At 37.5% G+C, this 10,847-nt stretch overlaps 2 protein-coding genes across 2 annotated transcripts; both read left to right on the forward strand.

Moving 5' to 3' along the window:
- Positions 1-203: 203 nt before the first annotated feature.
- LOC105970157 (FAD/NAD(P)-binding oxidoreductase family protein) lies at positions 204-4,087 on the forward strand. The gene is made up of 9 exons (XM_088825474.1): positions 204-551; positions 1,142-1,365; positions 1,472-1,582; positions 1,740-1,793; positions 1,896-2,183; positions 2,763-2,954; positions 3,060-3,218; positions 3,302-3,538; positions 3,631-4,087. Exons 1-9 carry the CDS (start codon positions 359-361, stop codon positions 3,943-3,945), a joined length of 1,773 nt encoding a protein of 590 aa, XP_088681600.1. The 5' UTR covers positions 204-358; the 3' UTR covers positions 3,946-4,087.
- Positions 4,088-5,413: 1,326 nt separating this feature from the next.
- On the forward strand, positions 5,414-10,066 carry LOC105970039 (stromal 70 kDa heat shock-related protein, chloroplastic). The gene is made up of 8 exons (XM_012994816.2): positions 5,414-6,299; positions 6,928-7,180; positions 7,599-7,678; positions 7,897-8,039; positions 8,126-8,224; positions 8,325-8,514; positions 8,611-9,009; positions 9,419-10,066. Exons 1-8 carry the CDS (start codon positions 5,742-5,744, stop codon positions 9,815-9,817), a joined length of 2,121 nt encoding a protein of 706 aa, XP_012850270.2. The 5' UTR covers positions 5,414-5,741; the 3' UTR covers positions 9,818-10,066.
- The last annotated feature ends 781 nt before the right edge of the window (positions 10,067-10,847 follow it).

Below are 10,847 nucleotides of genomic sequence, written 5' to 3' on the forward strand. Positions count from 1 at the left end.
ATTTAATTGTTCTAATACAACTTAATTATTATATATTTAAATTTTCCTTTTTGCAATGCTACTTTTCGTTTAATCCAAGAAAATCTAATTTTCATTTGCTTTAAATTCATTTATATAAATCAATTTAAATTAATTAAAAAAAAAAAAAGATGTTCCAATGTATTTTATTTGAATTTGATGTCCACAAGATATTTTGAATATTTACCACCACAATATGTTGCGCTCGCGCTTCACAGAGCACCACATCATCATCTTCCTTGCTCTAAATAAGAGAGAGAAAAGCCCATCACTCACACTCTCTCTCTTACACACACACTTTCTCTCACACACACACACAAACTTTCGTTAGCCATCATCCATGGCGGCATTAGGAGTGAGTGGTATTGGAATTGGCTCCAATTTTTCTCAATTCCTGCAATCCTCTTCAATTTTCAAGTCCAAATGCAGAAGAACAACATCAACAACAGCTGTTTTCTCCCGGATTTCCAACAATGGCTCCGAACCCTCATCCAACGGTTATCCCTCTCCTACGCTTACTCAGAATTTCACAGGTTTTTTAATCTCTCTCTCTCTCTCTCTCTCTCTCTCTCTCTCTCTATATATATATATATATATATATATATATATATATATATATATATATATATATATATATATATATACATTTTTGTTTGAGGACTTGTGAAAATTAATCATGTTTATTTTAGCTGTTTGTGATTTACTAATATTGTTGGGTAAATGTTCCGACCTAAAAAATTACGAATTGGATGAAAATTGTATAATTTGTGGTTAGAAATGGGCACAAAATCATTGTGATTAGGTTTTTCTGAATAATGATTGCTGAAGAGAATAGATAATTTCTGCGATTTAGTTGGAATTAATTGGTACTTCTCTTGTAATTTTCGGACGAAAAATATTTTCCTTGTCGTCTATGTAATTAATGGATTTCTTACTACACATAGATTACATTGATTAGTGTAATTGAGATGCTGTGAGCCAGCATAACACTGTCCAAGGTTGAGTGTTGAATGAATAAATTCTTGGAATATATATAAATAATACGAGTTGTTATCCGGTGATTTGGGTTCTAAGTTCTAACTCCATAAAAGCGTTATAATGTGATTGCAGAAATGATGTGCAGGAAAATCCGAGGCGGATGTTATAGTGATCGGGAGCGGCATTGCAGGGCTATGTTGCGGTTCACTTCTAGCTAGATACAATCAAGACGTTTTGGTTTTGGAAAGCCACGATGTGCCAGGTGGCGCTGCCCATTCCTTTGAGATTAAAGACTACAAGTTCGACTCCGGTCCGTCTTTGTTTTCCGGTTTTCAATCGAGGGGTCCTCAGGCTAACCCTCTTGCACAAGTATATATATATATTATTATTTTTTTTAACTTTTTTTGTTTTCTTCATCTTTTGTTAATTTGTACTGTTTTTGCGTATCGTAAAATGTTTAGTCAATATCTTGCAGGTTCTTGATGCACTGGGTGAATCAATTCCGTGTAAGGAATATGATTCTTGGATGGTGTACATACCAGAAGGTGAATTCTTGTCTCGCATTGGACCGACTGATTTTTTTAAGGTAAATGTTATTTGCCCGTATCTCAGTTTCTATTGATAAAGAAAACCAGTGACATTAGATCAATTACGAATTTTATGCTGTTGCACTTTGTAAGTTTGTTGACAATTACCATAATAAACTATATCCAATACTACTTTTCGTATCATTTTCTTTTCAGGATCTACAGACATACGCCGGTCCGAATGCTGTACGAGAATGGAGAACACTTCTCGTGAGTATCCTTTTTCGTCTTCGATTTTTCTGAAAAACAAGATGCGTTAATATAAAAGAAAATTCGATGTGAACTTTATATATATGTTTTTTATCATGACAGGATGCAATACTTCCATTATCTACAGCTGCAATGGCACTTCCACCATTATCTATACGAGGCGATTGGGGTGTTCTTTCAACTGCCGGTGCTAGATACGCGCCCTCTCTTTTGAAGTCGTTTGCTCAAATGGGGCCCAAGGGTGCCTTAGGTGCTACTAAGCTGCTCAGACCATTCTCAGAGATAATCGATTCTTTGGGGATAAAAGATCCTTTTATACGAAATTGGGTGGATCTTTTGGCCTTTTTGCTTGCCGGGGTCAAATCTGATGGTGTACTGTCGGCAGAAATGGTAACCATTTTTCTTTTTACCAAGCCTTTCAAGTACATTGGATAAAAAAAAAATCCGATTCTGCAAACTAATGAGAACTTTTTTCTATCGAGAAGTGCTCTATGCTTGATTGGCTGATATTTCTGAATCTTGAAAGCGACTGTGCTTTAATATGAGTTTATTACATGTAGTACCCCATCGTTATATCGAGTTGCTAAAATCGTCCATGTGTTATTAATATTAGCAGAAATTCTTAAATGCGCACGTCCCCATACGGTTTTAGGGGTAGTTTGCTAAAAAGTTGCATTATAAGGTGGATTTTCGCTAATTTTAATCAAGTAAATACATGGGTGCTGAATGCAATAAACCTGCTTTTATATTCTTGATTTCGTGGAACCTCAGTTATCTTGCAATCTAGATCTCTAATCCTGGCATTGACCATTTTGTCAACATGTTGATATTCTCTTAGGCCTCGTTTGGGAATTAGGATATGACTTAATAGACAATATAGTCAAGGTTTGTCAAATGTTTGCGGTTTAGGTTTCAGAAGCATGATAAAAAAGACGGGGTTTTTATTTCTCAATCCTTTTTTTTTTCTAGATATACATGTTTTCGGAATGGTACAAACCAGGATGCTGTTTAGAATATCCTATTCACGGAAGTGGAGCTGTGGTTGATGCGCTTGTTCGAGGTTTGAAGAAGTTCAATGGACGTCTCTCTCTTAAAAGCCATGTGGAAAATATTGTCGTCGAAGATGGTCGGGCTATAGGAGTGAAGCTAAGAGGCGGACAAGTGAGTAATGAAAACTCGAAAAACAATGAAAACTTATATTTGTAAAAAAAATCATTTAAACAATTTTCTTGATTTCTTTTTTTTTTTAATTGTGTTTCGTTCCAGTTCGTACGTGCTAAAAAGGCTGTTGTCAGCAATGCATCAATGTGGGATACGGTGAATCTGCTGCCAAAGGAAGTTGTTCCAAAACCTTATCAAGAAAAGATTAAAGCGACCCCACAGTGCGAATCGTTTATGCATCTGCATTTGGGTTTTGATGCTGAAGTGAGTCTTTTTTTTTTTTTTTAATAATGTGGTTTAATTTATAATTATGGTATCGAATAATTGTGATGGTGGTATGATTTTAGGGTATACGGGAAGATTTGGGAATTCATCACATAGTTGTGAATGATTGGGAGAGAGGAGTTGATGCGGATCAGAACGTTGTTCTGATATCTGTACCGAGCGTACTGAGTCCCAATCTTGCGCCACCTGGCAAACACGTGTTGCATGCCTATACGCCAGGAACCGAGCCTTTCGAGCTGTGGGAAGGTCTCGATCGCAGAAGTAACGAGTACAAGGAACTCAAGGCTCAAAGAAGTGAGGTACTATTCTTACTCATGTGTCACTCGTTTGCTAATTTTTTTTTCTTTTTTTTATTTCAAATTAAAATGACGGTTAAAATGTGAAACAATAGGTAATGTGGAAGGCTGTTGAGCGGGCCCTCGGGCCGGGTTTCGACCGTGAGAAATGCGAGGTTAAATTAGTAGGAACTCCGCTCACACACCAAAGGTTTCTTCGAAGGAACAGAGGAACTTACGGTCCAGCTATTAAAGCAGGTAAAGGCTCGTTTCCAGGCCACTCTACTCCGATATCGCAGCTCTTCTGCTGCGGCGATTCCACTTTTCCGGGTATTGGGGTACCCGCAGTTGCTGCCAGTGGTGCAATAGTCGCTAACACGCTTGTCTCGGTGTCTCAACACTCGGAACTTCTTGATGCTGTTGGTATTTAGTTTAAATAAGGTGTACATGCTCACTGTTTCATTTAAATATTGGTGTTTGCTTCGTAAGGAATCGAGTGAATATATACTATATTGATAATTTTGGTATTTATGGTGAATAATTAAAAAGGAAAAATAAGATTGTTTTGTACAACATATTTTCAGTTTATATAGTCTCCTACGCCATTTTCTTTTTTTTTTTTGTAATTCAGGAGATCTGTGATTGCTGTATAGTGGAGCTGAAATTCAGCTAAACTCATGTTATTTTTATTTATCATCCATGATAATGTATTATGCAATATCTTTTTATACGAGAGGTGTTTTTTATGATATTTAAAACCAGTATTCCGAAAATCCGTCGAGGCGGCCGATTAATCCGTCTTCGAAGTGGAGGTAGGACTAAAACCTTTATGATTTTGGTATAAAGGTTTGAAAAATTGGTCTTTGTCCGTGAGTAGACATGACCACCGGTTTGGTTAGAACCGGAACCAAATTGGGGTCAACGGTTTTTTAACCGAACCGGAACCGGTTTGACTAGAACTGGAATCAGAATCGGAAAATTCGGTTCGGTTCCGGTTCCTCCAAAACCGGAACCGGAACTGAAACCGGAACCGAATCGAACCGTAGTCATGTCTACCTACGAGGTGGTCAGATGTGCGTTGAGGCGATCAAACCTTGGAAGCGGGTCAAATTTTGTCGGTAAAAATCAATCAAAAACTGTTTTTTTATTATTATTTTTAAATCAGAAAAAGAAAATTTGGGCTTTTAATCGAAAATGAGTTCATGCTTTATTTTATTTTATATATTTTAATTTTTATTTTTAAATGACCTAATGATATATGCTTTGCTTCAAGCATAATTTTCGATTCATGAGATTTTCGTTTTATTTTTATTTGTAAGGATTTATTTATTATATTATGATCTTATGATTATTAAATTTCTATTATGTGAATATGATATATAAATAATGGGAATAAAATTATGTTTAAATATCTTTTTATATATGATTTGAGTATTTACAATTAATATCTAAAATTATGTTACATTAAATTTTAAAAAATCGATTTATTTTCTATTTATCGCCGATCAATTACTGCCGCACCGATTAATCGAGAGGCGGTGCCTAACCGCCTCGTACCCAATTCCCGTCTTTTACAACCTTATTTAAATACACACAAGTAAAGGGCATTCAGGTCAATGAACAAGTGAAGTAACAAGAAACATAATAACAAAACAAGTAAAACATCTTAATTAAAAAATGAATGTAAGAAGTAAGAACACATGAAATCATTTTTTCAAAAAAGAAATTAAAGAAAAAAAAAACATTTCTTATGAAATAATTTACATTCTTTGTATTTATTATTATATAAAAATAAGAAATATACATCCAAAATCTTAGCCCAAATACTTTCAGAATCAATCAAGCCCGGCCCAGAATCCTCCATATCCAACGGCTCAGATTCCGCCTCCCTCATCTTCACAAAACAAAATAGACGTTTCTGGAACGTACACGTGTCCTCACCTAACCCTCACTCTACCTTCATCTCACAGTACTACACAGTTAAACCCCCCGTCCCTTCTCTTATCTTCCTTCCAACAATATCTCACCTCAAACGCCACCACTCCCCCAATTTCTAGGTTTTTTGAATTATCTGCCTTCCCATTTCAATTCTCTCTCATAAACCCTAGCTCTCTCTCTCTCTCCCTCTCTCTCTCATCAAATCAAATCGCTAACGAAAGACATACGAATCGAGTCTGAAGCTAGGGTTTTTTTTTTTTTTGATTCAATCCATTTTACTATTCGCGAAATGGCGTCCTCAACGGCTCAAATCCACGCGCTTGGTGCCACAGCTCATTTCGCATCCGTAAATCCCGCCAGAAGCAACCCCACAAAGACCGTCTTTTTCGGGACGAAGCTCAGCAATACGGCGTCGTTTGGACTGAAGCTGAAGAGTAAGGCTAGAAGCAGCGGCGGCGGCAGCTCCCGCCGCCACTCCGCTCTCCGCGTTGTGGCGGAGAAGGTTGTCGGTATTGACTTGGGGACGACCAATTCGGCCGTGGCGGCAATGGAGGGAGGAAAGCCCACCATCGTGACCAACGCCGAGGGCCAGCGGACTACACCTTCTGTAGTTGCTTACACTAAGAGTGGAGATAGGTTGGTGGGGCAGATTGCGAAGAGGCAGGCGGTGGTGAACCCCGAGAATACGTTCTTCTCGGTGAAGAGGTTTATTGGGAGGAAGATGTCTGAGGTCGACGAGGAGTCGAAGCAAGTGTCGTATAATGTTGTGAGGGATGAGAATGGGAATGTCAAGCTCGAGTGCCCGGCGATTGGGAAGCAGTTTGCCGCTGAGGAGATTTCAGCTCAGGTTTGTTTTACTTAGTGGTTTCTATTTTTTTATTTCCAGCTTTTTGTTGTGAATTTTGTTTTGGTCTTGTGATTCATGTAGATTTGCTTTGATTGTGCAAGAATGATAGAGATTTTCGTAGAATTACCCCCAAAAGTTTTGTGCTTTGACTTTCTAAAATGATATTACCATGCAAATATCTATGGAGCAAACATTCTGACCCATCATATTTGAGATTCCCCAAACGGTTCTCCAGCTAACTACACTATGAATACTTTCCTAATTCATTGTAGACAAGTGCCGTGCAAATATCATGTGTTAAAAAGAGAAGGAAATAAAATGGAAAGGCGTTGGATTGTGGCCTTTTCAAGTTTTCTTCTCTGAAATCAATTCCGAGGCACCTTCCAGGCTTCCTGTTTTATTTCTTAAACAGTTCGCGTCTATTGGTGCATACATGAATATATACCAAATTACCAATCTTTAAAGATGTGAAAATTTCTCTCGTTTCATTAATCTATTGATATTTTTTATTTCCATCTTGAACTTAAAAGATGTTCTTTTACCGATGAGTATGTTACAAGTGACTTAGTGTCATTAAGATGGTATATCGGCATTGCGTCGCATGATTTTTTTCTCTTTCTGGTTATAGGTTTTGAGGAAGCTCGTGGATGATGCATCGAAGTTTTTGAATGACAAGGTTACCAAAGCAGTAGTTACAGTTCCTGCTTACTTCAATGATTCTCAGAGGACTGCAACCAAGGATGCTGGTCGTATTGCTGGTCTAGAGGTTCTCCGTATTATAAATGAGCCCACTGCTGCATCTTTGGCCTATGGCTTTGAGAGGAAAAGCAACGAAACTATTCTGGTTTTCGACCTTGGAGGTGGCACTTTTGATGTTTCAGGTATAACAAGCAGCTATTGTCTTTCTCAAACTCATACTTCCCTGATTAGTTCATGATATAATGGTGTATGCTTTGAACGAATCTTTCATCATTAATAAAATGATTTGCATGCTTGGTATTCCTCTTCACGGCCTTCTAAATTGCTGTGGAATGACTTTCTTTAACTTTCCACCTTAATGGTAGGGAGAGTGCATGCTTGCCCCATATGGGACAATTTGTTGGGCTGGCAATATATTTTCATTGCATTTGAGTATGGTTTACCTGTTACAACAGTTGATGAGTGATGCTTGTACCATTTATGGGGTGTTATGTTAATTGGTCTTCGTTTTAAGTTAGTTTTGCTATCAGAATACATACATCTTATAGCTGTGTTCTCTATTGGGTGGGGTTTAATAATTTTGTTCTTGCTTTCACATAGTTCTTGAGGTTGGTGATGGTGTGTTCGAGGTGCTGTCTACATCCGGGGACACTCATCTTGGTGGTGATGACTTCGATAAGGTTCATTATTCCTAGCTGCTAATCACTGAATTTGTCTTGCTCTCTTTTTCTCTCTCTCTCTCTCTCTCTCTCTCTCTCTCTCTCTCTCTATCACACACTCACACACACACACACACTATATATATATATATATATATATATATATATATATATATATATATATACGCGCACACTATATATATATTCAATTGGTCACATATCTTTTTCATTTCATCCAGAGGGTTGTTGATTGGCTTGCTGCAAGTTTCAAGAGGGATGAAGGGATAGATTTGTTGAAGGACAAACAAGCTCTTCAACGTTTGACTGAGACTGCAGAGAAAGCTAAAATGGAACTTTCATCTTTAACTCAAACCAATATCAGGCATGTTTGTAGTTTTTACTTTTTACTCTCTTTGCAGAAATTTACAATAATACATGCTTACCATTCTTTTTTGCTTTTTTGTCCAGTTTGCCTTTCATTACTGCCACCGCTGATGGCCCCAAACATATTGAAACCACTCTTACACGAGCAAAGTTTGAGGAATTGTGCTCAGATTTGCTTGACAGGTAAGCTTGATGCATCTTGGCCCCCAGAAATCTAAAATTTTCGTTTATGTATCTACTACTATTTTTCAGCTTTCTTATATAATTTACGTTCCCTTTCCAGACTGAAAACACCTGTTCAAAATTCATTGAGGGATGCAAAGCTCGCTTATAGTGATTTAGATGAGGTCATCCTTGTCGGTGGTTCAACACGTATCCCAGCTGTCCAGGAACTTGTGAAGAAATTGACTGGGAAGGACCCAAATGTTACTGTCAACCCCGATGAAGTTGTTGCACTCGGAGCTGCAGTTCAGGTTGTTCGTCGCCCCTTTTTTTTTTTTTTTTTTTCTTCTAGTCAATTTATTTACGCTTTCTGACCAGTTTTCTTGCTTATTTTATTATTTGCTTAGGCCGGTGTTTTGGCTGGAGATGTCAGTGATATCGTCCTTCTAGATGTGACACCACTGTCTTTGGGATTAGAAACGCTTGGTGGAGTGATGACTAAGATTATTCCCAGAAATACCACATTGCCCACTTCAAAATCAGAAGTGTTCTCAACCGCTGCTGATGGTCAGACTAGCGTTGAGATCAATGTTCTTCAAGGCGAAAGAGAGTTTGTTAGGGACAACAAATCTGTGGGCAGCTTCCGACTCGATGGAATCCCTCCTGCTCCTCGTGGAGTTCCACAAATCGAGGTCAAATTCGATATTGACGCAAATGGAATCCTCTCAGTTGCTGCTATTGACAAGGGAACTGGGAAGAAGCAAGACATCACCATTACTGGTGCTAGCACATTACCCAGTGACGAGGTAATTTTCTCTAGTCCCAATCACTCGCTTAAATAACTGCATGCATGTTTGGGCTGGAACCACTGAGTTTAAATTTTAGTTCCAATGTACTATTTTCTTGGTTCCTGGGTGATCTTTGAATTATTTCAGGTTTAAGGACACCAATTTGTAGGAGTGTGATAACCGTTTTTTCGTTAATTAGGGCATCCTTGATGATTTTTTTTAAACTGATTCTAAATTTAGGAATTGTTTTCAAGACGCTCTAAAATCCCCATTGGAGTTGAATTTTTGGCTAGGTAAAATGCAATTATGGAACTTAGGAGCCTTTAGAACATGATTTGTTTGCGAAAAGTGCGCCACATTTCAGTTCAACCCTTATATTTGCAACTACAATCACATAAAACATTCTCTTGTGAACATAAAACCACAGGTGCAGAGAATGGTGAGTGAAGCCGAGAAATTTGCGAAAGAAGACAAGGAGAAGAGAGATGCCATAGATACCAAGAACCAAGCTGATTCCGTAGTTTACCAGACGGAGAAGCAACTGAAGGAACTCGGCGACAAAGTCCCCGCCCCAGTAAAAGAGAAGGTCGAGGCAAAGCTTAAAGAACTTAACGATGCCATCTCCGGTGGCTCAACACAAGCTATAAAGGATGCCATGGCTGCATTGAATCAAGAAGTCATGCAGCTTGGACAGTCGCTGTACAACCAACCAGGTGGCGCTGGACCCACGCCACCTGGCGGAGAAGCTGGTAGCAGCTCTTCAGAAACATCGGACAAGGGTCCGGAAGGTGATGTTATCGATGCTGACTTCACAGACAGCAAATGAGAGAGAGGAGTGAAATTGTTATTCAATTTAGTTAACCATTTTTCGTATCCACCTCTTCCTTTGTGAATAAGGAATAAATTTTTTTGTCCGGAATTTATCAAGTGAGTAGAAGACGAGTAGTTATTTAAACAGTAGGTATTTATTTTAAGCAAAGATTTTGTACTATTTGTCGGCGTCTTCAAGAGTTTTTTTTGCTACAGGGAATCTACTTAACACGATTTTAAAATGCTACGTTATCCATTGATACTATTGCTGTTGTCTTAATTTTATTATTTCCTGTTTTAAAAGGCGTTCTGCTTGAAATTGTCTGTCGGTTTGTTTGTTCTTCGACATATTTGTTGATTATGGAAAGGCGAGATGTTATTGATGGTGTTTGTTCTTGTCCAGTTCTTCCATCCTACGAAATTGCTTTCTCTATACGAAACAAAAATCCCACCAACTTGAGTGAAGCAACGATTAGATTTGATTCTTCAGCTAATTTTTGTTTTTGGGAAAATCCGATATAATTTTTGTAGCTATATATATATATATATATATATATATATATATATATATATATATATATATATATATATATATATATATATATATATATATATATATATAATATATACACATACATAAAAGCTGATGTTTAGCTTCACAAATGTGGACCGCTATCTCTTAGTGTGTCTTGTGGTTTCATTGATATGCTTTATCGTAATCCTCGGTTGGGTAAATTCTCTTAAAACACTTCTTTTATAATTACACTTTTAATTATTTATTTTTATTGATCATTTTTAACTACTTCTTACTAAATTAACGACACGGATGATGCTCAAAAGAAGTCGCACGGATTCACTCTGGGCCAAATGTATCACGGCCTACACATGCCTACATAAGGTATGATGTTATAATTTTGTTGCTATTCAACATACTTGAATAGCATTGAGGTAACATATGATCTAGATATGGTGTTGTTTGCTCTCTTATTTGGAGTTAAGCAAAAGAAAAATTAAATGACTTTAATGAAGGATATGCGATTGTTGAT

Source organism: Erythranthe guttata, chromosome 2 (genome assembly GCF_056151865.1).
Source record: "Erythranthe guttata isolate IM_541 chromosome 2, IM_541, whole genome shotgun sequence".
NCBI lineage: Eukaryota > Viridiplantae > Streptophyta > Magnoliopsida > Lamiales > Phrymaceae > Erythranthe > Erythranthe guttata.

Bases quoted from the DNA above. Each gene is read 5' to 3' on its own strand.
- LOC105970157 (XM_088825474.1), top strand. From the start codon at position 359: ATGGCGGCATTAGGAGTGAGTGGTATTGGAATTGGCTCCAATTTTTCT. The intron at 1,366-1,471 runs GTATATATATAT...AATATCTTGCAG, and splicing joins AGGCTAACCCTCTTGCACAA to GTTCTTGATGCACTGGGTGA. The intron at 1,794-1,895 runs GTGAGTATCCTT...TTATCATGACAG, and splicing joins GAGAATGGAGAACACTTCTC to GATGCAATACTTCCATTATC.
- LOC105970039 (XM_012994816.2), top strand. From the start codon at position 5,742: ATGGCGTCCTCAACGGCTCAAATCCACGCGCTTGGTGCCACAGCTCAT. The intron at 8,515-8,610 runs GTTGTTCGTCGC...TTATTTGCTTAG, and splicing joins CACTCGGAGCTGCAGTTCAG to GCCGGTGTTTTGGCTGGAGA. The intron at 9,010-9,418 runs GTAATTTTCTCT...ATAAAACCACAG, and splicing joins GCACATTACCCAGTGACGAG to GTGCAGAGAATGGTGAGTGA.